Source organism: Vicia villosa, unplaced genomic scaffold, assembly GCF_029867415.1.
Source record: "Vicia villosa cultivar HV-30 ecotype Madison, WI unplaced genomic scaffold, Vvil1.0 ctg.002544F_1_1, whole genome shotgun sequence".
Lineage (NCBI taxonomy): Eukaryota > Viridiplantae > Streptophyta > Magnoliopsida > Fabales > Fabaceae > Vicia > Vicia villosa.
Genome location: NW_026705963.1, coordinates 269,155 through 296,064, shown reverse-complemented (window position 1 = coordinate 296,064; position 26,910 = coordinate 269,155). Strand labels below are relative to the sequence as shown.

The window sequence follows — 26,910 nt, the reverse complement described above, 5'->3', positions numbered from 1 at the left end:
AGGGGAGGCGATGGAAGAGGCTACTTGGGAGCTACTATACAAAATCAAGCTACAGTTTCCCTATTTTGATGTTACAGCTTTTCCTTGAGGACAAGGAAGATTTCAAGGGGAGGGATATGATGCATGTAGTAGTGTATACAACTGTTATTAGTTGTATTTGGTTGTTATAACTGCTTAGACAGTTATATATAGTTAGAAAATAACCATTCAATGTATGCTTTTGTTGAATAAATAAAACACTCTTTCCTTATCCCTACTTTCTATTCTCTCTCTCTCTCTCTCTTTCTCAATATTCTCCCTCAATCCCCTATCAGTGTGTACCAAAACTTGGTATGTACCAAGTCTTTGCGTTTGTTAGGTTTGGACACTTTACACATTTCACAGGTTTTCACTTTTCAACCTAATATTTACTCTGAAATACTAGTATCTATCTGGCAGTAAACTTCATGACATGGTTGCCCATCAAAACAAAACAATATATAGTATATGCTCACAACTAATTTGGGACAAATGGACAAGAACGTATTCATCATCAATTTTAAATATTTAAGGACTAGTATGGTGTCTACATGGAAAAATCCTTAAAAACAAGGATAGGTTTGAATTAGTAAAGGGTTGTGCATCGTAGTCATAGGCTCTTTTCGATTACTGCAGTCGTTAATCTCTCACATTTACGCAAGATTAATGGCATAAGGATTATAAAATATTTGCTCAAGTTTTCCATATCAGAAACTAGGACAATAATTACTCATATTTGCAAGTTACTAGTTTGAAAATAAGAAAATAACATGGATTCAGTTTTTATGTATACTGGTCTTAACAGCATATCAGTCAATGAGGCCTAAAAACCATTGAGATTAAGATAAATCCTATTGTCTGTGTAATCTTGCAATAGTTGTATTTATATGTGAATTATCATGGCATTTTTTTTCTAGTGTTACATACTCTGCATTACAATGTTAGAGATGACAAATCGGTTGAAAATACTAAAGGTGAAGGAGAAGACAAAAAGGGTTTTGGTGGCATTTCCAACACTTGAAGGCTCCCTTCCAACATTTCCACCACTTTATGCATTGAGGGTCGATTCAAAGGATTGGTTTGTATGCACCATAAACTCACCAGTGTCATTTTTCTTACCATTTCTTTATCACTCTCATTTTTAATACACTTTAATCCAAGATCCTGATTCAATTCAAGACGCTTGTAAATCCAGTGTGGAAAATATAACTCACTAGAACAATCAACTTCAACCTTAATGTTATTTTTTTGTCCAACCATCTCTAAAACCATCATTCCATAACTGTAGACATCTGACTTATGTGATACCCCGCCAAAATTTCTTGAAAACAACTCTGGAGCAATATATCCTGGTCCCCTAGCTCCAAATAAGGATACAATGCTTTCTTTTCTTGGACATACTTTCGCAAGTCCAAAATCAGAAATTTTTGGACAAAAATCATCATCTAGTAATATATTATGAGGTTTTATGTCAAAGTGTAAGATTCTAGTGTTGCAGCCTCTGTGTAAATACTCTAATCCTTGAGCAACGCCAACTACAATATCATACAATGATTTGCAAGCCAAATGTCGATCATCTGGTGGAATTTTCTCTTCATATATAAACTTCTCAAGAGATCCATTAGGCATGAATTCATATATTAACGCTTTTTTAGAACCATCCAAACAAAACCCCAAAAGTCTAACAACATTGACATGTGAAGTTCTACTCATACTTGCAACTTCATTCATGAAATCTTCACCATTCCCTTTTAATTCATTTAAAATCTTCACGGCAACAATACGCCCGTCGTGTAACTTTCCTTTATATACGCTTCCATATCCTCCTTGGCCTAATTTGTTTTTGAAAGAATTTGTTATTTTCTTAATATCTGAATAATTGTACCTAGTAGCGGGAAGAGGTCCATGTTCCTTCAAAAACTTTTCAATAATTTGATGGCTTGAATTCTTCTTCCTGAACAAAGGAGATGTGGGAGAGAATATCCTTTTCCTAAACCAACAAGCTAAGACAATCAGCAAGGCAATTGCAACTCCAATCACCGAGCCCACTGGAAAATTTTGTTTAATAGAACATGAGGGTAAGCAAGAAAATAATGAGCAATTTATTAATTTCAAATCCTATTTTATGGGTTATCCCTATGATTAACTAGATTGAATTTTTATATGGAAATTTCTTAGTCTGTATAATAAAGTAAATAGATAAAATAAACAGTCAAATTTAGTATATAAACTGAATTAGGAATTCATAAATTAATTAATCATGGATCTTGCGAACTAGTGCCCTTACGTCAATGGTTAAGTATTCCAAAAAAAGAAAATATTTTATAAAAAATGTAATATTTCGATTTTCAAGACATTAAATATTCAGATTATCGAGATAAATTTTCTTTTTTTGAAATGTTTAACCATTGCCCTGAGGGCACTGGTTAGCATTTCCCATTAATCATTAGAGATAAAATGTATATTTTCTTTTATGATATTATGATGCAAAACTTCATTATTACAGTTTAGCATTGTTTATATTTCCATAAATCTAATAAATTTACCTATTGTCATTACATGCACCGCAGGAGACTTCCTAGCGACTGGAGCTGTAAGTTCAACTGCAAGGGACAAAATGCAATTTTATTTAAAAGATGGATTGCAAACCGTAACCAAAAACTATTGATTCTACACAATCTTCAAATAAATAGATGATAAGAGAATGCGCCAAGATTACTATAGTAATTTGGAGAAATTCAAAGGTAATGTAAACAAAAATAAATACAAACAGATCTTATAGGAATTTTAGAGCAGCGGGGAGGGCTACGTTAGCACGGTGGAAATAAAGGAAAATTCTTATTGAATTTGGGAGAGATGACTGTGTTGAAAGCTGAGCTTATGTCTATTTTCCTAGTTATTGAGAAGGTAGATATGAGAGGTTGGAATATTGTATGGATTAAGAGTGACTCTTAATTTGTCATCCATGCTTTATGCAAAGAGGAGTTAATTCCACGGGATCTCGGCAATAAATAGTTTAACTACAAATATTTACAAATGAATTTGGTATATTCCCATATCTTCCGGAGAAGGAAATGGTAATTAATTATTTCTCTTATTCAATTGTTCACACTATAAATGTTCATGAAAATTAATTGATGTGTCGGATGTTTGTTTTCTACTCTTTATCAAACGAAAAAATTTAGAACTATGTCAAAATAAGAAACTTTGAAAAAATATATGGTACAAATTAGTCTGATTTGATAAGCTTAAAGAAATATTCCTTTAAAGAAATATATTACAAACTTTTAATGTCACTTATACTTCATATTATTACAATCCTGATAGTAAAGGAATTGATTAAAATAAATTACTCTTATTTTAGGAATTTATTTTAAAGTAAATTACTTCATAAATTACTCTATGAGGGGTGTCTCAGGTTGTGGAGGAATTATTAGGAATGAAGAAGGCAATTGGTGTGGCGCCTTTGTGAAGTGTATTGGACATAGTAGCCCCCCTTATGGCGGAGTTATGGGGAATTCATGAGGGGTTGAAATTGGTTTTAGAGCATGGATATCAAAGAGTTATAGTAGAGTCGGATTCGAAGGAAGCGGTGGATATTAGTAATAAGGTCGAAACTAATAAGCTTTTTACGTGCAACTTGGTTTGTAACATTCATAATTGGATTAGCCGGCTGGAGGTGGAAATTTGTCATGTTTTTAGGGAAGTTAATGGTTGTGCCAATCGTTTGGCCTTGCATGCGAAGGAGACTAAAACTAGAAGTGTTTTTTATCGAGATACGCCTTCTTGGCTTTTTGAATTTTTTGAGAGGGATTATGAGGATGTGTATTACCCTAGAGCTGTTTTGGTTTAATTTTCTTGTTTTTTGGGTTTAGGCCCTCCTTATAATTAAAAAAATACTCTTATTTTTTATCTTAAAATTTGACATAGTATGCAACAAGAATATGCATAATCATAGTCATACCTTACCATTTAATGAAAAAATTATCATTATTAAACATATAAAAACTTAAGAAATAATACTCCCTCTGTCTCACAATAAGTGTCATCTTTCCTATTTTTATTTGTCTCAAATTATTTGTCAATTTAAAATATCAATGTGATATTTATTATTTTTTTTCCACTAAATCTCAAAGAGGACACCTATTATAAGACGGAGGGAGTAAAATATTTATGATAAGAAACAAAAGGAATAATAGTTATATAAAATATTACATACTCCCACCATTCTTTTTTATAAATAACTTTTATTTTTTAAATTTATTAAATAATTTATGTATTTAATTTATATGTAGTCCAAATACATAATTTATTTAATGAACTTAAAAAAATAAAATTTGTTTATAAAAAGAATGGAGATAGTATATAACAAACCTATTTAAATTTTTCAAGCAGGCTAACTTTACCTCACTTATTAATCTTATAAATTGTATTACTTACAAAATCAATATATTTATAAACTCTAAGGGTCTGATTAGTAAAAATAACGATTGACACATAAGTTAGTTGATAGTTTATAATTTATAACTGATAATTGATGACTGATAATTTATAGCTAATAACATATGACCGAAACTCATAATTGATAAGCTAATTGAAATGTTTGATAAAATTAGTGGTTCAACTAACTTATAAATAGAAACTGACATAAAAAAATATTTAATACATAATTATTTTATTTTAAATTAAAATAAATTATAAAAAATAAAAGTGAGTTTTTATTAAAATAATAAAAATAAAAAAGAAGGAAAAACGATAAGAAGTAAGCTAAAATGCTATTTGAAGTAGTATCGAAAAATAAGTTATAAGCTCGTGATGAAAAAACCGTTGTAAATTTTCATTTGAATTTAGAAGTTATAAGCTATAAACTCGTTAACATATTCTAAATATAATTTTATTTTTTTTAATAAAATAAGGCATTTTGCAAAGACAGACCTGTTTCACATTTTGCAGCATGAACCCTGTCGGTGCAGTAACATCGGAAATTGTATGTATCTGAATCGAAGCCACACCTCCCTCCACTGCTGCTGCAATCGGAACAGTTACTTGCAATCCAATTCAACCGGAATCCTTTACTCAGCGCCTCTTCAATCCCCCCTTTCACAACATTTTCCACCATCGCTTTCACCACCTCACCACCCATGCAATTTTTTGACACAAAGCTTTCATTTTTATCCCCCTCATATAATGCCACAACCGAATTCGTTTCGTTTCCTGCTGAGCAACCGATTTTGTTACTTTGCAGCTCTCTGGGGAGCGATGCTGAGTCGCATCCGAAAAACAAAGTCACTTTACTTTGGTTATGTGCGAGATAGAACATTGTGATGGGAATACTGAGGTTTTTGGTAGGTGAAAGACAACCCTTTTTGGTGTTTGATCTTGAAAAATAAGCATTGGACACTCGTAGTGATTGGTTTTGATAGAAAAATTGGTTGATTATGTATAAGGTATTAGAAAGATTAAGGATTGGAAAACCAATAGTATTGTCACAAGTGAGACCAAAACCAGGGTAGCCACAAGAGGGTTCTTGTGTTCCTTTGATGTAGAAAGGGTAAGTTATAGTTTGGTTGCCACATGTTTTGGGTTCACAGGCTTCAAAATTTGGATCTACATAGCATACAGTGGTTGTGGTGAGGAAACAAAACAGGGTCATAAACAAAGGGATTCTTTTGTTCATTCTCTAGGACAATAATGGAGATGATAAGAGAATTTCACCAAAAAATTCCAACTCATTTGATACGTTTTGTTGAAACGATACTATTTAGAATATCCTTGTATATAGTTTACGACAAAATATCTTGAGAATTTATTTGGCCACCTCCCAACCTTCTAGCTCACCTCTGGTGAAAAACCCAGAATACCCCTGACTTCGGAAATGAACTTCCGAAATGCAGGAAAAATGTGTTTTCGGAGATGCATCTCCGAAAGCGCCTTTTTTTTTAAAAAATTTGACTTATTTCGGAAATCACTTCCGAAAACACCATTTCGGAAGTTCATTTCCGAAATACTGCGCGTTTTGCAGATTAAGCAAAACAGCCCCCTCCCCCTAATCATTTACCCTAATCTTCTTCCAAACTCACACCCCAAGAGATTTTTGTGCAAACCAGTTCCAAGCTACCTCAAAGGCTCCAACTACTTGCTCTATTACATTCAAAAGTCCTCAAATCCATTCAATCGGTAAGCATTTTGATTTTAAGATCTATGATTAAAATGTATATTAGGGTGTTTACAAATAGCAAAAAATGTATTAGGTTAGGTTTATACTGATATTTAGGATGTTTAGAATGTGTAGACATAGGTTTGATGTTTGGTTTTGGGGTCTGCCATGGGGGTTGTAGAAAACTCCATCGCAGGGGTGTTTCGGAAGTTCATTTCCGAAAACACCTCCATCCCAGTTTTCGGAAATGAACTTCCGAACTGTATCAGAATTTCAATTATTTTTGTTTCTTCTTTTGTCTCGCATATTAATCGATTTCAATTGTTTACAGGAACATGTCAGGCAACCAACCAGCACGCATCAGACAGGGGAGAGAGTCTCAGACTGCTTTAGGATCTAGGAGTCGGCTGGCTCGGGTATCTTCTTCCCGCCAGCGAGAGGAGGAGGAGGAGGTGCCAGTGCCATACTACGAGCCGGATGGTGTACCGGAGGTTGACCCTTCAGCCGGGGAGGAGGATGAGCAGGAGGATGGCTATCCGGGAGGGCCCTTTGACACTTCCGTGCTGATTCACTACCACGATCACGTCGCTCGGCGGATCTGGGAGGGAGAGGTATTTTTTTAATTTAACCGTTTATTTGTCACCATTTTTTATAATCTAACCGTTTATTTGTCGCTTATTTAATATATGTCCGCTTATTTAATATATGTCGCTTATTTGTTTTTTTTTTGTAACAGGAGAGAGAGCCGCTGAAAATGGTCAACCACGCCCGCAAGATTTTCGGTCTGTTTAAACCAGCAGCTGAGTGGTTTAACGACCATGTGCGAGGTTCAGGGCTCAACGGGCTCTGCATGACGGGGTACACCACGATCAGCACCGGCATGCAGGGGGCATTTGTGGAGCGCTGGCACAAGGAGACGTCCTCTTTCCACTTGCCGGTTGGGGAGATGACGATCACCTTGCACGACGTGCAGTGTCTTCTCCACCTGCCGATTAGGGGGCCGCTGTTGACCCACTCCAAGATCCAGAGGGTGGAGGCCATTGAGTGGATGATGCTCTACTTGGGCATGGAGCACGAGGTTGCTCACTATGAGTGCGCCACGACTTCTGGGCCTCATGTCCGGTTCACCACACTGAGCACTTATTTTGAGCATCATCTGGACGCGGCTGCCGAGGCTGAGGGTGCGGGTAACGAGCTGTTCACAGAGTATCACCGCGGCTGCGCTATCCGGTGCTGGTACATGCATGTGGTAGGCGCTGCATGCTTTGTGGACAAGAGTGCCAGGTACGTCGATGTGACCTACCTCCGCTACTTCATGGACCTGGATACCGTTCACCAGTGGAACTGGGGGGCAGCTACTCTGGCATACCTCTACCAGAAGCTGAATGAGGCCTCCAACTGGAGGACGAGGCAGTTGGTCGGATCCTGCACACTGCTTACGGTACGTTTTATTTTAATACATTATCGTATTTATTTATTTATGTTTCGTATTTATTTTTAATACGTTATCGTGTTTCTGTTTCAGAGCTGGATCATCTCCTACTTCTCCCGCATCCACGGCTTTCACATCGATCCTGCGTACGTGGACGCCATGCCCAGGGCCGCCAGATACGATCTCCAGAGGGGGAACGATGCGGTGGGACCATACCGTCTGTACTTGGACCGCACGATGCACGACGACGTCACCTGGAGGCCGTTCGTCGACTACGCTCAGATTGTCCCCTTTGACGGCATTGCTCTATATTCAGGCTGGTTGGCATGCGGGACCGGCATCATGGTCCGGTATCTCCCAGAGCGGTGCATGCGTCAGTTTGGATTCGTGCAGCGGATACCCAGGTCACCGTTTGAGGCTGCTCCCGACACAGTGACCCGAGTGCAGCTCACTGCCATATGGGCGGAGTGGCAGCAGCATGTGGTACCGCAGGAGTACCGTCTCACTCGGGTCACACAGGACTGGCACAGTGAGGAGGGGTACGTCACATGGTTCTACCGGGTGTCCCATCCTCTACTGAGACCCGACGTTCCCGGCGCTCCTAGGCCAGCACATGAGGAGATCCTGGAGAACCAGCAGGCCGAGGATGACCACGCCATTGATCTCCTGCCGATCTGCCAGCGGATAGAGATGCTTGGGCGGGACGCCTTGGATCGGGGTGTCGTTCTTCAGGGCGGTCCAGACGCAGTCGCCGTGATGGAGGCGATCGTCACTGATGTGGGCCGTGCGGCGAGGTACAGGCGGCAGAGGAGGGCCCAGGGTGAGAGGGTTAGGCACACCCAGTAGTGGTCGGGTTTATTTATTTTTTGTTTTCGGATTGTATATTGCGCACACTATTACTATTTGGTTCGGCTTGTATATATTATTTGGATTTTATTTATCGTATTAGTATTTTCAGTTTATCTGTTGCTTATTTTATTTGGCGTTTGCGTTTAATTAAAATGCGAGACTGTTTAAGAAAAAACATAAAAAAAAAACACATTTTCTGCATAATTCGAAAATGAACTTCCGAATTCATCCATGAGGTGTTTTCGGAAGTTCATCTCCGAAGACACCCCCCATGAGGTGTTTCCGGAGATGAACTTCCGAATTATGGAAATTTTTTTTTAAAAAAAAAAGCGCTTCGGAAGTTCATTTCCGAAGCAGGGGTATTTTGGGATTTTCGCTGGGGGTGACCCCCATAGGGAGGTGGCTAAAGAAATTTTCAATATCTTTGAATATGTAGATGGTTAACTTGAGACTTAATGACTTGTTCAACCACAAAAGTCTATAGCAGCCAATTTTGATGATATATAGCCAAAAACTCTAAATAGAGTTGAAATAGGACATCGGTAACTTCTACTAATCATAGAAGCTATTATGATACAAAGGGTGGCTCCAGGAAAGAAAAATTACATTAGAAAACACCACATCATAGCTATAAGACTTATTCTAAAAAATGATAGCATTTCTTATGAGCCAAATACTCCAAATGGTTGCTATCCAAATGATGTTAATCTTGATCTTGAGATTAGCATTCTTCACCTTGTCTTGGATATTACCAAAGTTCAAAAACTCAACTAAAGACATTGCTAAATCATCCCCTATCCAACAAAAGATACTACTCCAAATCCCTCTTGAAACAGAACATTCAAAAAACAAATGATTTAAATTCTCCTGGTGAGCCAAGCAAAACAAGCATTCAAAAGAGCTTATATTAGGGACACTCATATGAAACAGAAGATCTTTTAAAGGAAGTTTGTTAGAGAAGAACCTCCAAACAAACACTTTTATTCTAAGGGGAATACTTAATTTCCAGACAACATTCATATTTGTTACCGTTGCGATCGGCCAAGCCATGTCTTTGCTCTCCGCCTCCAACTTTGAGACGCTATCTACCGAGAAAATCCCATTTGGATTCAGGCTCCAATCGAAGCTATCCTCCTCCCTGCTACCCTGATCTAACGCTCGCAGACTGGACCAAAGAGAAAGCCACCTAGCTGCGGCAGCAACAAAGGCTGAATCTGGGGCTGCGGTTGCAGTTTCCGAATCTGCAAAAAAACAGGCTCCAAACAGGCGGGTTTGACTCCACACAGCCACACCATCATGCCAAGTGACAACATCCTCGATCGAGCACAAATTATTTATAGAAAGATCATACAGATCCGGGAATAAAACACAGATTAATTGATTTCCCAACCAATTACTATGCCAAAACATAATGTTTTTACCGTTTTTGAAGTTGCACTTTACACATCCGGAGAATCCTTGCTCGAAAGAATCCAAGTTCAAGTCATTGTTGATGACGTCCCTCCACCAAATTGAATCATCCGAATTTATTATTTCCTCTCCCGACACTTGAACCTTAAGCTTAGGATTTAAATATCTCAATTCGATAAATCTACTCCAAATAGCAATTTTCTCCGTTAAGATTCTCCATTTCCACTTGAGGAGGAGAGCTCTATTCATTTCTCGAACGTCCCTAATCCCCAAGCCTCCCTTCTCTTTGGGTTTACACACTATCTCCCACTTCACCCAATGAATGCTCCTTTTATTCACGTTTCCGCTCCACAAGAAGTTGCTTTGAAGACCTCTTATCTCTTGAATAATCTTTAATGGGGCTTTGTAGAAGGAAAAAGTAAACGTCGGAATTGCGTTGAGAACCACATTAATAAGAGTTACCCTCCCCCTAAAAGAAATATTCCTACCTTTCCACGCCGATAGTCTATCCTTTATGTTTTTTAAAACCTCATTCCAAGCCTTCTTCTTTCTAGGACAAATACCCACCATGACACCTAAGAATTTGAAAGGAATCGTTCCTTTCTTGCAAGATAGAAACGATGAAGCCGTATTCATAAGCCACTCACCAACGTGCACTCCTAGAATATTACTTTTCGAAAAATTGATTTTCAAACCCGAAACAAGCTCAAATCCTCTCAAAATCACTTTCAAGTTCCAAAGATTATCACAAGAAGGCTCTCCTAGGATAACGGTGTCGTCCGCAAATTGAAAGATGTCTACATGATCCTCTTCGCCGAACATAAACGGTTTGAACTCCCCCACCTCCACCGCCTTTTTCACCAAAGCGGTTAGACCCTCCATGACAAGAACAAAAATGAATGGAGACAACGGATCACCTTGACGTAAGCCTTTTTTAGCCGGAAAATCTTTCGTGGCACTTCCGTTCACCAAAACGGACATATGACTAGTAAAAACACACGCTTCCATCCATTTCAACCACTTCTTGCCAGATCCTATTCTCTCCAAAACAAACCTAATGAAGTTCCAAGAAACGGAGTCATAGGCCTTTTCAAAGTCCACTTTAAGCAAAAGACAACTTCTTTTCTTCCTCTTTGCCCAATCAAGAATCTCATTCACCATCAAAACGCCATCCATCATATTTCTACCCGGGAAAAAAGCGGTTTGGTTCGGAGACACCAATTTACCAATAACCCTTTTGATTCTAGTGGTTAAAAGCTTCGCAAGAATTTTATAAATACTTCCTACCAAACAAATAGTGGATTTCACTAAGACACCCTTGGAATGAAAATCGTTGCAAAGGACATCACATCACCTTTTAGCAAAAGTCAAAACCTCTTGAAGAATTCTAAAGAGAACCCGTCCGCACTGGGGCTTTTGTTTCCATCACACGACCAAATAGCCTCCTTAACTTCCTCTTCCGTGAAAGGCTTCTCTAACTCCATGGAATCTTCACTCGACAAAGAATTAAAGCTAATTCCTCTAGGCTCCGGACGACATGCCACTTCCTCCTTGAAAAACCTTTTAAAATGATTAAAGACGTAATCTTTAATGTCGTGTGGTTCTTCCAACCTACCTCTATTAGATTCAAGAGAGCACATCAAGTTTCTCCTTCTTCTATCCCTTAATGAATTATGGAAAAAACGGATGTTGTTGTCTCCTTCGGATAGCCAAAGTTGTCTAGACTTTAAGCGAAGTAAACCTTCCTTCTTACTAAGGTTATCCCAAAAGTACGCCACCGCTTTTGTTCTCTTCGAAACCACCTCCTCCAGAACGTTACCTGCAGAATGAACAAACATGTTATCTAAATGACACATCTCCTCTTCGGCTTTCACAATGTTAAGGTCAATCCACCCATAGACGGTTTTGTTCCACCCAGAGATTCGGCCCTTAAGAACCTTCAACTTCTCAACCAAGCAAAAATCACCTCTCCCCTTGAAATGAATATTAGCTCATTCTTTGATCACAAAAGAAGAGAAATATTCATGTTTGATCCACAAGTTATTGAATCTAAACTGCTTTGGTCCCCAATCTTTCCTATTGTCTTTTAACCAAATCGGGGTGTGATCGAATATGTCCCTCTCTCCAATCTTTTGACCATCCACTTTCCAATCTTCAATGAAGTTATATGACAGCAAAAATCTATCAATCCGACTCATTGACTTGCCATTGCTATTGAACCAAGTAAATTTGTCACCTATAGTAGGAACATCCACCACCTCCATATCCTCAATGAAACTCTTAAAGACATCCATCTCTTTACAATTACTTCTGTTAGATATGTCGACCCTTTACTCACTTGAGGAAACAGAATTGAAATCCCCTCCTAAACACCAGGATCATGCCTTGCTGTTATTTTTGATCTCTATGATCCTCTTCCACGTCCTCCTTCTAACAATTCTATCGTAAGATGCATAGACGTTAACAAAGTATATTAGTTTGCCCAATTTTTCTACGCAAAGACCAAGGAAGCCTTCACCACGAAAACTATAGATAAGATCGAAATAATCCTTTTTCCACATAGTTAAGATACCTCCCGACGCCTCGGCCGAATCCAAGAAAGACCACTCTACTTTGTCATCACCCTACATTTCCCTAATCACACTACTATCCAAGCAACTCAGTTTAGTCTCTTGTAAAAAACAGACATCAACTTCCCCTTTTTGAATAAGAAAACCCACTCTCTTCCTCTTTGCTCTAATCCCTCCCCCTCTCATATTTAGAGATAAAACAATCATTGATCACTATGCAAGATTGTCCCCCTTCAAACAAGCCTCCCTTTTTTTATCACGGATTTCCATCTCCTCCAGATTGCCAATAGGATCAAAATCATTAGAGATATTTATGATGCCCAGTTTGTTAATAGAATTCCATAGACCAATCGTAGCCTTGCTCAAGACTCCATTTGCTATCCTCGAATTACAATTTCTCACATCAGAGTGAGTTAAAGACTCACATGACAAAGGAAAACCGCCAGACAAAAAGTTCTTTTTAACAAAATTAGAAGTGGAACCTGTACGAGGAGAAGGGAGGTCCTGTCTTGTTGGTCCGCAAACTTCTGCTGGGTAACAGAAATTTTCCAACTTCGAACCTAGATGGAGAATTTCCCTCATCTTCTTTCTAACCTTTTTTGAGTTCTTGATCTTGTTGCTAATATCCTCCTCCTTATCCTGATTTACTTTTGACGGCTCCTTCTCAATCGTACAGGTAGCTTCTTTCCAATTGGAATTTTGTTCCTCTAAAACCAAAGTATCCGTTTTAGACTTCTCCAGCCCGGAAACAATTAGAGCAAGTGGGCCTTTTGGTTTAACATCCAAAGAGATAAAGTTTGGCCCAATATCTGAAAAGCCCACCTGGAGGATTGATAAAAAGACCCGCGGGACCCACTTGATTTACCACGTCATCCTCGTCCGAAAGAGAAAATTCTTTCTCAAAGCTACAAACTACCTTACTACATGTGTTAGATGAAATACTGTCTTCAGAGTTGATATAATCTGCCCTAGCATGAACTTTATCCTCTTTTACGTAAGAGCAATTAATGCCCTCACCACTCCCCATTTTCTCAAGCCTCAACTTTTCAATTTTATCTGCAAATCCATCATTTTGCCTACTATGATGTGACCACTCCCTCTCGTCATTCCCCATGAACGCCGAACCTCGAAAATCTCCTTTCTCCTCTTCATCTTCTTGTAATTTGATTTGGCTTGTATTCTTAGAATTTGATTTGTAACTTATTTTATTTTTAATCTCTTGTTACAATTTTTAGAAGTATAATGAATTAAAAAGTTTCTCTCACTTTAAAGTAAATTAGTTTGATCGAACTAGCTAAATAGACTCTTTGTATATTTGTCTTTTATCTTCCTTTTGATTGTTATGAATTTGTTTACAATGTTTGGCAAGTTAACTTTATGCTTAAGGCCATTTATTTTGCTTTTCGTTGTTCTTTGTCCCACACATCATTATTTTTCATGGCATCTGTCCCAATAATTATGACAGAACTGCAAGACGACTTTCTGACCTGCTACGACGTGCTAGAAAGCGTTGGGAAATTCATGGAATCTGTCCCAGTTGAATAGGCGAAGAAATCTTTTAGGAACTTTATAAATATTGGGAAAGTGATGAATTCCAGGCTAAATCTGAAAATGCAAACAAGATGAGGGCAAAAGAAAATTGGGGGTTGTGTTAATGTTGTTGGAAGTATAGCACTGCTGAGCAACTTCGACTCTTGGTAATAATTATTACCATTTTTAAAGTTATAATTTGATTTATAATGCCAAAGTTACTAATTATGTTTAATCTTATTATTTAGGCTAAGGAATTGAATAGACCACCCCAAATGACTGAGCTGGTTATAAAGACTCGGACAAAGAAAATTGGGGGTTTTGTTGACGATCGTACACAAAAAGCTTTGTTCATATTTTTTTAATTTATTGTCAACTTGGTGGCGTGATTTTCACGTGGCATGTGAGATGATGTGACGTGAAAATCATGTGGCAACTTGGAAGTTGCGGCGTGAAAATCACATAGCTATATTTCATATTTAATTTAAGTAAATTTAATTTAATTTAAATTATATTTAACTTCATTTTTTATTGTATGTGTAGGATGATTATCAGACATTTCTTGTACGATTTCTAAATATTGATCTTCAGTATACTCCGAGCCCGGGAGAGCCGCTTCATCAAGATGTGGATTTTTATATTTGGAGTGAAGCCATTAACAGAAAGGGGCCTAACGGGTGTTTTTTTTTGTGGTGGAAATTTGGCAGGCACCTTGAGACCTGACGATAGAACTCTATATCAAAGAGTTCTTGACGGGGAAGGAGGGTCACGTCCATTAAATTTGACATCGGAACAGCGAGAAACAGTAAGACAATTGGCGATAAATGAGACGAGACGCGAGGTGGAGAAACATGAGGTGGCTTTGAAGGCCCAAATAGAGACAATCTGATATGGAGGCGCAAATGCGGCAATTTATGCAATCGTTTGGTGGAAACCAAAACGTGGGTGGTTATGCGCCGACGGATCAGGAAAAGGAAAATGATGAAGACTTTTTCGACCTATACTGATCGTTGATTTAATTTTATTTTTATTTTATTGTTACTTTTGATTTTGAATTTGTTTAAGATATTAATTAATTTATAATTACATTATATTTAATAATATTTGATTTATAATTTTAGTTTATTAATTTATATATTTTAGTAAATTTAGTTTTAATTTATTTTATTTTTTTAGTAAATTTAGTTTATTAATTTAATTTATATATTTTAGTAAATTTAGTTTATTAATTTAATTTATATATTTTATTATATTTAATTTATTAATTTAAATTATATTTTATTATATTTAATTTATTAGTTTAAATTATATATACAATTTATTAATTGGTTTCAGTATTTTTTATTTTTTTAAAAATTGTGACATGATTTCATGTCACTATTTAATTACATGGAAATCACGTCGCAACCTCCAATTAATTCCAAACGTTTAAATTCAAAATAGCCAAGTTAGTGACGTGATTTTCATGTCACTAATTAGTGACATTAAATTCACGTCGCAAATAAAGCTACTTTATCTGAACTAACTGCTACGCCTGCTCTGCGCCTGCTCTAACTTAAATGTGGAGAATATCTATACAAACATTTGCGGCGTGATTTTCATGTCACTAATTTGTGACATGAAAATCACATCACTACTGAGTTGTCACCCGCTCTCCTGCGGCGTAATTATTCAAGTCGCTAAAATCCATTTGTGACGTGCTTTTGCTTTTAGTGGCGTGAATTTCACGTCACTAATGAGCTTTTTTTTGTAGTGGCATGCCAAGTTTGCAAACAGTGCAACAAACAATCAGATGTTGTGTTATAAACCGGTCTAAGGTTCGTGGCTTCCTATTCTTCATCTTCCTTCTTTGTTTTTCACTATTCATCCATCTTCCTTCTTAGTTTGCGACTTCGTGTTTTTCCATCTTCCATCGTGGTTCATCTTATGCTCCAAATTACGCTTAAATCACCATCTTCCATCTTCCATTAGTGCTTCAATGTCAAACAACCAAAGCTTTGGTACATTTGGATTTGTGCTCCATAGAAACAAGAGAATGAAGTGTTTTTGCTAAGTTGAAAGTGTTCTTCGTACTGTTAGTGATGTGAACAGTGTCAACTATGAGAGAAAATTTTGGGGTTGTAGAAATTACAAATATCACATGGATAAGGGCTGTAATTTCATCAAGTGGTTAGGTGATGAATTTGTTGATGAAAGGGACTTGAAGATTGAAAGGCAAAAGAAGAAAATTTTGAAATTGAAGGATGAGGTTGTCTACACATGAAGATGGTTGAAAATGTCCTTTGTGGTTGGCATGTTAAGCTTAGGGTTGAACCTTGTGTTTGTAACAATGTATTTCAATTAGGATTAGGTTAATTCAGTGTTTTGTTATCAAATTATGAATGTACTCTTCTGTTAGCTTAATGAAGAATGATATTGTCTGATGTAATATAATAGCAATGTTTGTTCATTATTCTCTGTTTTAACACTGATACATAATTGATATACATGTTGGAGCAAAATGTAACCTGAGAAACAAGCAGCTAAATGAACCTTATTGTTACAAATCAAAATAATTAATAGACCAATACGCAATAAATTATAAAGTTAAGGGACTTAATGGAAATCTTATAGAAAGATAAAGGACGAAATTGTAGTATATCAGAATAGATCAGATTAAAAAAGGTGATACAAAAAGGTGATACAATAACAGAAGGCCATATAAGACATATCTGTGACATTAAAAAAGGTGATACAAAAAGGCATTATAAGTCAATGTCAGTGAGCCGTAAGCCATTATAAAGTATATTAATAATATTACAAAAAGGCATTATAAGCCATTGACAATAAGTCATTATAAGGCATATCAATAACATTACAAAAAGACATTATAAGCCATTGTCAATAAACCATTATAAGCCATATCAATAACATTAAAAAAAAGACATTAAAAATTTTACTCAGATGAAGAAGATTGAAAAAGGAAATAGGCACGTGTAAAGAGAAATTGTGCTCACGTAATCTTCAATAGAGTATTTTAAATATATATATATATATATATATATATATATATATATATATATATATATATATATATATATATATATATATATATATATATATATATATATATGTGTGTGTGTGTGTGTATGTGTATCAATCATAGCAACATTAACTATAATATATATTAGTCACTAAAACAAAAACAAAAAAAAGACCAAATGACTATAATGAATTGGGTTAATTTTAGTACATACCTTTGATACAATGGAATTTTCTATGAATGTCAAGTTGACACTGGCCTCCTTGGAGGCGAAAACATTTATTGCAATCATCAGATAATTGTACTTGGACGGTGATTATAGGGTCAGGTTGATGTGCATAAGGTATATCTTTATGTACGGTGCATAAGTCTCGTATGGGTAATATTTAAATTGTTTCGAGTAACATTTTAGTATAGAAACGAGTAATAATATCATAATCCATGAATAATATATGCATTATTTGTCCACTTCTATTAATTATGAGTAATTATTAATTGTGAGTAATGAGTACACTATTCTGAGTAATACTTACACAATTTTGAGTAATATCGAATTTTAACTATTTTGAGTAATATATTTATTGTTCTGAGTAATATTTATATTATTTTGAGTAATCAATACTATACTAAGAAAAGTAATGCCTCTGTTAATTACATCCTAATCCCATATTAATCCATAGATTACTTTCATTTTAAGGATAAAACTGTCATTACTATTTAATTGCATCTGTCATTAATGTATTAATTATTTTAATTAATTATTTTTTATGTTTTTACGTATTTTATGTTGCAGACACAATCATCACATAAGCTTCCTCCAATACTCAACCATTTGGTCCAATATCTCATGTGCCTATTCTGATCCTTTCCAACTTCCCAAATCAATTTTCTACAAATATGAGTGGATGCTGCAATAATTACATGCATCTAATGAATCCATTTTTACGATGCCCTTTGATTTTCTTAACTTTTTTTTATTTTTCTAACCATTGCAATGACCTTTGGTTTTTCCTCATACATTAAAACACCAAATTTTTGGGTTCTACCTTCTTCCTATATAAACCCTACCATACCTTGCATAACGTATTCCTATATCATTCATCCATCACTAACATTTGTCAAGGTTTCACTTTTTTTCTTCTTCCTAATGCCGCCATCCTTTTCAATCGAAAAACAAATCACATGCCCTAAAAAGTTTAATTTGTTTTCGTTATATGGTGCAGACTATATCGCCCTTAAATCGTTTTCTAATCAAAATTAGACACAATATTTAATTTGCACCAATTTTCATAGGAGGGTGCGGATGATACAATGGTGTATCCTGATGAGCTTGATTCACTGTTGAGCAAGAGGATGGCATTTACAGTAAAGGTTCAACCAACATTTGGTCAAGCTTCAGTTCATAAGCTTTTAACCGATGAATAGTTCTTTGATGATTTGTGTTAATATTGTTGTTTGTACATTCATCTTCATTGTTCTTTCTATTTTATAATTTCATACCAGTAAGTTTTATGGCTTAAGCATTTTTTTCTGTTTGTTGGTTCTATTTTTCATGTTAATTTAGTTTTTTTATATTCTTCTTCATTGTTTACTGTTTTATTGAATTTTTTTATGTCCATTCTTTTCCAAAGCATCTGATGATGGTGATGATTTTTTCTCTCTGTTTCAGATCTGTTGGAGAATTATGCTCGAGGTAAAATTTGTCGCCGCCGCTGCAACACTCTATGTCGGTTTATTTTCTTTTAGTTTTCCATGATTTGATTTTGGTTACAGTAGTAGAACCTAAGAAATTAACGGTGTCTTCGCTGTTGACCAGAGTTTACAGTGTCGGTGCTGCGGTTGTTACAGTGGTTTTGCAATTGTATGAAACTGACAAGATTTTGATTGGGTGTTTGTGTAAACTAATTTCTCTGATTCATCGATCCTTCTCAACCCATGTAATTTTTGTGTTATATATCCCATAACATTGAAAAGATCTCAATTGTTTTCGATTTGATGTGCTCTACTGATTTCAAAATTCATTAGGAGTTTCTATGTGGCTATTGTTTGTGAACGGCAGAAGAGCGCGATGGTATGTGTCTAGAAGATGAAACAGCGTTGGCGGCGATGGTTTTAGACTCTTCTCTAAGTCGTTTTTGTGCCTCTATATTCTTCCACTTTCTGATATATATTTTCCTCTTTGCTTCTTTCGTATTGTTGTTGTATTAAAATTATTAAAGAGTTGTTGGTATATGAATGATGGTGTTAGTATTGTTAATGGTGAAGAGTTGTTATTGTAATTGATGAAGTTAATTGGTTACGAAGGAAGAAGAAGGTGGAATGATTTGAAACATGGGAATCTTTCTACTTTTATCATTGTAACATTAACTTACGGTTTCTAATTTTCTCATCAAATATATGCACTACAGGAAAAAAGGCCTCCTGCCACCCCCAGAAAACCGAGGCTATATGCAAAATAACCGTGGCGTAACGCTTAGGCCACGGTTTGGCCACGGAAATCCAACTGTGGAGTATACGGTCGTGGCCTAAAGTAAAGTCCACGGTTTTTTGGTATAGACCACGCCTTTTTTACAACCGCGGCTTTTTTAGGCCACGGTTTAGGTAGCTTGATTAAGGCCGCGGTTTGTACTTGCCATGACTTAAAAACTGTGGCTATATGGTAAAGCCACGGCTTCATTTTAACGTTTACGACACAGTATTAGTTCAAGATATAGCCACGGTTTTGTTATGACCACCTATTTAAAACCGTTGTTATATGTTATGCATTCTAAACCAGTAATCTTGCCACGGTTTATTTCTGTATCATATATATATATATATATATATATATATATATATATATATATATAATTAACAATAATATTGATGATTAGAATCTAATTAATTACAAGCAAATTAACATTAACGTCAAAAGTAATTTTTTTTGTAGTGTCACTAATAAGTTGGATAATATAAAACACAACTTCTTAAAACACAACTTCTAAGAACTAGTTAGCTAGATAATATAAAACACAACTTCTTAAAATTCTTCTTGATCATCTCCTTGTTCTTCTTCCACATCTTCAGGACAACCTTCTTTCACATCTTCATGATCACAAGCTTCTTCCATATCTTCATCACAATCTTCTTCGTCTCCAATCTGCAATAAACATCATTCCAAACATCATTCAGCATATTACAACTTTAGAGGCTCATTTATAAGCTTATGTTTTTTATATGTATTTTAGAAACCAAGGTGGTTTTCAAATGTTGATCAAGAGTTGAAACAAGAGTTGATCAAGAGTTTTCAAATGTTGAAACAAATCCATATGAAACCCCATTTGCACAAAGGAACACTTGGGTAACTAATAGGCGGGGGAGAATGTTACTAGTACATATGAAATATATTTTAGTCTGACATGTTTTAAAGCATGTAGAAGAAAATGCTTATAAAAAAGCATATAGAACATGAACTTATGGCTGAACAAGACCACACAAGATCACACAAGAACTTATGGCTGAACATGAACTTATAAAAATGCTTATAAAAAAGTATATAGAAAATTTAATGAAATCTAAACAAGACCACAAAAAACTTATGGCTGAACTTTTAGCTATAAATAAACATGAGGAAAAACTTATGGACTTTGAACAACACCTTTAAAGAAGCAAAGACAATATGACAATATTTCAAGGTTTTCAAAAAGTTCATCCAAGACTTGTTTGAAAACTCTATTAATCACCTGCAGCTCTGCATCTGTGGTGGTTGAACCACAATAGGAATTTGAAGGTTTTCAGAAAGTTCATCCAAGACTTGTTTTGAAGCATGAGGGTGGATCTGCAGCAAGGATAGAATCATGAACCTCCTAACACATACATTTAATGGGGATCCACAAAATCTTGAAGTCTTCTTTCTTGAAACCTTCTATTGATTCTTTTGAGTTTTCTTGCAATCTTTCATAGATTGAATTCAAAAGTGAAATCTCATCTTCAATGCTATCAAGACTCGAAATGAACACCAATACATGCTTCTTCCTAAAAACTTCAAGACCCTATTTGGAAAATAAATGAACAAACAAACACAGTTATTGATTCTCTTTCAATTTATTTAAAGTAGTAAGGAAGGTGTAGTTTGAGTATAGTTTTGAAAAGAGCTTAATATGAGAAGATCAATATGTAGTAGTAAAGGAAACTAAGAAGCATTCTATTTTTTTCTTTTCTTATGTATCATCTTAAGAATAAATTCTCATTTTTTTCTTAATCCTCTTAATAATATTTCTTATTTTTAAGTTTAGTTTATCACATTCTATAAGATAGTTCCTTATAGAAACCTCCCAGAATCACAAACTCTGTGCAGTATATGAATAATACACTTATATTTCATTACTATAGGCAACATAGGGACAAAAAAAATGTTATTTAAACATTCAGCCTTGAAGGAAAATTGCAAACATAAATACATTATTGAGTTCAGTGACTGGATTAAACAGAAATTAGATTTGGAAAATGTAACTAAAAATTTAAAATGGTACAAATGAGGCACTTAAAAGAGTTGGAATGGAATTAGAACAATTAGAATGAGATGGTATAAATGCCCTATACATACTATAGTTAATTATTACAGTCTGTGCACAGTCTATCCTTGTGGGATAAATTGACAATCATGTAAACAGGTAGTGACTACTAATAAGTGATTTTTCGTTTCTTGATCCTAGCTCTCTCCACAAAAGCCTTGTAAATATAAATTCAAAATGGTACAAGTATAAGAGTTAAGACAGTTAGTATAAGATCACTTAAATGCCCCGAGGAACAAAGGTAAGCTTTTCTCCTGGATTGGCCCAAAGAGAATATTCAAAGATAGATATTTGATCTTTAAATTGCAATTTCCTAACATAGTTAAACAGACTAATGAACAAATACCTGAATCTTTAAATTCACAGTTGATCCATCAGGTTGAGTTATGTAACCCCCCTAACTTCATGAGTGGAGATCACATTGACCCAGTAACCTTTTTGAACAAAAACAATTCCTTCCAAGTCCTCAGCTCTAATATTTACATCTATGAAGCTCTTCTCCCAGCACCAATTATCTTCCTTGGCCACTGATTCAGGGGAACTATGTTTCACCTAAAAGAAATTTTATAGAACAGTTAAAAACTAAAATGAATTAGAACATCCGAGCAAACGACTAATACTGAACAAAAAGCAGTAAATATTTGAGAGGAAAGTATTCAAGCATCAAAACATAAAACTAAAGAAATTCCACTCAGCTAAACCACAAACAAAATGGGAATATGCAAAAGAAGGCAAACCTCAAGCCTGTATTTTCCAGGAATAACATCAGAAAACAGAAGTTCACTACTCTCAGAGGTCAAGCTAATTGTCTTTCTCACTTCATTATGTTTAGCACCCTGCCTCACAAGAGTCACAGATACAAATGGATCGCATTCTTCCTTGCAGACTACGGCACCACAGACATTGACCAGAGCCTATAATCAAGCAGTAAAGAAACTTTACAAAAAAACTTTTTATGTTTAAAGAAATTGAAACAGGTTGTATTCAGGTAGAAACTTTTTATGTTTAAAGAAATTGAAACACAACATTATATTGTAGCAGTTCAATGCCCATTTTTTAAACTCTGCTCGGATAATTATTGGTGGAATCACCAATAACTTCACATTCAACCACCACAGCTGGCCTGAGCCAGACTGACACCATAGAAGATCTAGCTGCAGAGAGCAAATGCCCTTTCAAATTTGAAGTATATAAAAAATCACTTCAATATCACGGGAGGGATAACAAGCCTGGAAATTTTTTCTAAAATACCATGTTGCAAAAGATAAGCAGAAAGGTGACATAAACATCAACCCCATCATGAGTTCATCATACAGGTTTCAAAGGATCTTCGCATAGTTAATAGTAATAGTCAAACCTTACCTCTTGAATAACTTTCTTAGCTATTGAAGTTGCTTTTGCAATATCATCTAGCCCACTGTAAATCATTATTGAATCAGTATCCCCATAGATCACCTATAAGTCAGTACAATAATTAAGAGCTAATACAACAACCAGTCAAATCAAATTATTCATTTCATATACATAATAGAAATAACCTCTAAGTTCAAGTTATTTTGAACAAGATCAACAGTGCTTTGAAGTATCTCCCTCTTCTCCCCTAATAGGTGCATCTACAGTCCTTGACTGCATAAGGCTGTCAAATGATCAATCTCAGACCTGTTGGATAGATCGAAAACACATAATGAATCAACCAAAAAACATCCCAAAGGTTTACCACAATCAAAGAACTCAATGAAATGCAATTGATATAGATATCAGGAAGAGGCAATGTTATACTCATTGCAGAATCAAAGAACTCAACAAAACCTTCAAAGAAAACGGCATCCCCTCTTCATCTTCTTCGATCGATCCTTCAAGTCTTCACAAACTCAGAAGGAACCTTCAACCCGCATCAACTCCATCCACGTATCAACAACTGAAACAAAGACGAAAAACACAGAAGCAAAAGAGGAGAAAATTTGATATGGAGAAAACGAAGCGTAAAAGTCGAAGACGTACCTGAGTGGTGACCTTCTTTTTTAGCGTGTTCTGTTCTTGTTGAGGCGTGATTTCAATTCATCGGAGAGAATCGAGAGAGAACCTGGGATTTGAGAAGAGAGAGAGAGAGATTGAGAACGCGTGGAGACCAGAGATAGAAGAGAGTCGAGATGAGAGGTGATAATTCGTATGTTCACGGTGGCTGTGCGATGATGTCGGTTTCGTTGGAGGAGAAAGGCTTTCCCCGGCGTTGTTGCTGCTTCACGACCGTGAGAGGGAGAAGAGAAGAATCTAAAGGTCACATAACCCTAATCCCCTTTTATGTTTATTTGTTTTAGTTTTTTTCTTTTTAATCTTATCTTAAAAAAAAATTAAATATAAAACAAGCGAAAGAGGGAAGCGAAAAGAAAAGAGGGAAAACATGGCGGGCACTAAATTTTTGAATTTGAGCCACCATTTTTAGTCAAAATTATAAGGTCGCGGTTTTTCTTTGCGGCTTAAAATATCCGCAGTTCTATAACCGTGGCAATTGAAGTAAAGGCCACAGTTTCATACTCCGAATTCAATATTCTATAACATACGTCTACGCTTTGATAACCATGGCCAAATCATATATGTGGCCACAGTTTCTGAGCTGTGGACAATTTTAGCGTGGCCGTAGGCCAAATTTCTAGTAGTGATGATAGGTTTTGTAAAATATTAAACTTTGACTGCAGAAAATGATGTCAATATGGAATTGATTACTGCATCTAATTTAATGAGTAATTGATTGCAACATATTTTTCTCAACTCACTTCAAAGAGGTGGAATTGGTAAGAATGCCAAGTTATATTGGTGGTGGTCATGAATTGTTACTGAATAGTTATGTTGGATGTAGAACCTAACAAATTTTTGTATGTGTATAAGATTATTAATATGTACAGTTTGTATGCTCCAAGATATTTCAACAATACGCTCCAAGATATTTCAACAATACCAGTAACACAACAAGAGCCAACACTTTTTCCAAATTTGTGAGTTTTAAATGATAATAAATTATCAGATAATAATTTTCATGTATAATTGTGAATATCTTGCGATTTTAATATCCAAAATTAAATATTAGGGGTTTTAAGACTATTTCATGTCTAAGACGAATTATTAATGAATTAGTTTTTCATTTTTAATATGTCATTTTTAATATTATGTCATTTTTAAATTTTAATTGTTTCTTTGTATATAATATAGAATATAATATTTTGATTAGTGCATGTTAAATTAGATAAGTTATAGCTATTTGAGGATGTGATTGAAAAAGTACAAATTCGAATTAACTACATTTCACTTATTATTTTTAAATGATGAAATTATGATTAAAAAAATGTTTTGGTTATGATATGTTGTTTATAATTAAAAAAATGTTTTTTTAATAAAGATATGTTTTTAAATGTGATTTCCTAGAATATGTGTTGTAAATAAATATATGTTTTATAAATAGAAAAACATGATTTTCTAAAACACAATTTCATAATTTTATGGCTAGACTTGCCCAATTTTTCAGATGTTTCCTATACCCGCCTAATATATATTTGGTTTATAATGCAATAATGATTCATTTGAATTGCATAATGATTTATCCTAATTTTCATTAACTATATCATTTTTATTTACACAACAATAATGATTCATTTAAATTGCATAAATTATATTCTATATTTTATTATGTACTTAATATTTATGAAAAACTAATAATTAATATTTTATTATTATATCAAATCTTCAAATTTAATAATAAAATAGTATACTACCAATTTACGTAATTAACTTAATTAATATAGTTTAATAGCCTCATTTAGTACCCTTAAATGTCATTTTACGTTAAAGATTAAATTAATTTAAAAAATCTGCTATGATCATTATTAAAATGGCAGGCTAATTAATAGTGCAAATAAATTCAGATTTTTGTAATGTTACCAATGCAGGTACACGAATTTATTGGACAAATACTGTTAAGCCATATTGATCTTTACATTTTCCCACATGCATAATTAATCATTATTGCAGTGGAAAACGTAGAGACTTAACTTTTAACCAATTTCCACGATTAAATTTTTGTGGTTCCAACCATTTCTATGCCTTTTCATATTTCTTTCGCACATTAACCAAAGTATTCATTGATTCCAACAATATTTTATGACTTTTGAAATTTCTTCACACATTAAAGTGTATTCTAACATATTTTTATAATTATTGTACAATGGATCATAATATCAAACGTACAAGGAGATTAGGAGAAAATGAGATAGATAAGGAAAAGTCACGCGGGGAAAAGGAAAAGTCAAGAAAAGATAAGATGGAGGAAAAGAAAAAGTCAAGAAAAGGTCAGATGGAGGAAAAGGAAAAGTCACCATGCGCTTTGAATTTTTATTTACAACTTAACATTTTAATAAAATGATTGATTTATTGACAAAACAATATACATTATATATAAAAAATTATAAAATTATTAGGTAAATTTATTTTTTATATTCTTCAAAAAATAAAATACTATTCAACAAAAAACAAGAAAATTATTTCAATAACATAAAAATAATTTTACAAAGTTTTATTTATCTAAAAAAACTATGCTTTAAGAGAGTTAATTTTATGTGTTATTATATAATTTTTAATCTAAAAATTAGATTAGACTATTCATTAGTACTACTATTTTTCAACTATTTTTAAAGAAATGAAAAAATATATACTTTTTATTATAAAATAATTATCTTATTTTTAATAAAGATTAAGATAAGTGATTTATTTAATATAATTTTTAAATTATAATATTCATTTCAATTACATAAATGCATTCATGAATTTGATTTTGTTTTCCAGACTATTTTGATGTATTTTCTTTTATTACAATTTATTTAAATTGATTCCTATAAACTTTAATTCATATTAGTTTTAATGCATATTTGTTTAAAAAGGTGTTCAATTTTTTAATGTTGACTTTGATTTGAAAGTGGCATATATCTTTATTTTCTTTATTTTTTATATTAAAATATAAATTTTTCGACGAGTCGAGATTACTTAATTTATATATATTTTATATGTATTTCTTAATCATCACTATACCATATTTATTTACTATTTATAACGATATTACGCTAACCGTCTGAACGTACGAATAGGTGAATACTTTATTATTTCATTTATTTTTTCTACAAAAATATACATTTTCTACGGGCCGAAACTACTTAATTTTTAAATATTGTATATACATTTCTTAACCATCACTATACTATATTTATTTACTATTTATAGCGACATTATGTGACCCGTTCGAACGACGGATAAATAATTACTTAATTATATCATTTATTTGTTCTACTAAAATATACATTTTCGACCACCCGATACAAGAATAG

At 34.5% G+C, this 26,910-nt stretch overlaps 3 protein-coding genes across 8 annotated transcripts; 1 reads left to right on the top strand and 2 right to left on the bottom strand.

Annotated features, from left to right (window-relative positions):
• Window positions 1–881: 881 nt before the first annotated feature.
• Window positions 882–5,742, bottom strand: LOC131639140 (LEAF RUST 10 DISEASE-RESISTANCE LOCUS RECEPTOR-LIKE PROTEIN KINASE-like 2.4). The gene is made up of 4 exons (XM_058909644.1): window positions 4,937–5,742; window positions 3,335–3,338; window positions 2,565–2,621; window positions 882–2,066 (listed from the first exon to the last, which is right to left on the bottom strand). The coding sequence occupies exons 1-4, from the start codon at window positions 5,693–5,695 to the stop codon at window positions 952–954; spliced, it is 1,935 nt and encodes a 644-aa protein (XP_058765627.1). The 5' UTR covers window positions 5,696–5,742; the 3' UTR covers window positions 882–951.
• A 1,722-nt stretch (window positions 5,743–7,464) lies between these two features.
• LOC131639139 (protein MAINTENANCE OF MERISTEMS-like) lies at window positions 7,465–8,900 on the top strand. The gene is made up of 3 exons (XM_058909643.1): window positions 7,465–7,616; window positions 7,701–8,340; window positions 8,893–8,900. The coding sequence occupies exons 1-3, from the start codon at window positions 7,491–7,493 to the stop codon at window positions 8,898–8,900; spliced, it is 774 nt and encodes a 257-aa protein (XP_058765626.1). The 5' UTR covers window positions 7,465–7,490.
• A 10,968-nt stretch (window positions 8,901–19,868) lies between these two features.
• LOC131639131 (uncharacterized) lies at window positions 19,869–23,821 on the bottom strand. 6 transcript variants are annotated; one of them, XR_009294888.1, is made up of 9 exons: window positions 23,543–23,821; window positions 23,351–23,459; window positions 23,080–23,200; window positions 22,904–22,958; window positions 22,568–22,695; window positions 22,279–22,455; window positions 21,888–22,093; window positions 20,711–21,019; window positions 19,869–20,127 (listed from the first exon to the last, which is right to left on the bottom strand). XR_009294888.1 is itself a non-coding variant. In XM_058909632.1 (7 exons), exons 3-6 carry the CDS (start codon window positions 23,152–23,154, stop codon window positions 21,926–21,928), a joined length of 513 nt encoding a protein of 170 aa, XP_058765615.1. In that variant the 5' UTR covers window positions 23,155–23,200; window positions 23,351–23,459; window positions 23,543–23,817; the 3' UTR covers window positions 19,869–20,127; window positions 21,888–21,925. The 6 variants fall into 6 exon arrangements, 1 of the variants encoding a protein (XP_058765615.1); XR_009294887.1 differs by having other exon boundaries at window positions 22,904–22,996; window positions 23,543–23,820; XR_009294886.1 differs by lacking the exon at window positions 22,568–22,695 and having other exon boundaries at window positions 23,543–23,819.
• Between the last annotated feature and the right edge of the window lie 3,089 nt (window positions 23,822–26,910).

Coding starts and splice junctions, on each gene's coding strand:
- LOC131639139 (XM_058909643.1), top strand. CDS start 7,491: ATGGACCTGGATACCGTTCACCAGTGGAACTGGGGGGCAGCTACTCTG. Junction 7,617..7,700: donor GATCCTGCACACTGCTTACG/GTACGTTTTATT, acceptor TTTCTGTTTCAG/AGCTGGATCATCTCCTACTT.
- LOC131639131 (XM_058909632.1), bottom strand. CDS start 23,154: ATGCACCTATTAGGGGAGAAGAGGGAGATACTTCAAAGCACTGTTGAT. Junction 22,997..23,079: donor AAAATAACTTGAACTTAGAG/GTTATTTCTATT, acceptor ACTGACTTATAG/GTGATCTATGGGGATACTGA. Junction 22,456..22,903: donor CTAAGAAAGTTATTCAAGAG/GTAAGGTTTGAC, acceptor GCTTGATTATAG/GCTCTGGTCAATGTCTGTGG.
- LOC131639140 (XM_058909644.1), bottom strand. CDS start 5,695: ATGAACAAAAGAATCCCTTTGTTTATGACCCTGTTTTGTTTCCTCACC. Junction 2,067..2,564: donor GGTGCATGTAATGACAATAG/GTAAATTTATTA, acceptor AAAATTTTCCAG/TGGGCTCGGTGATTGGAGTT.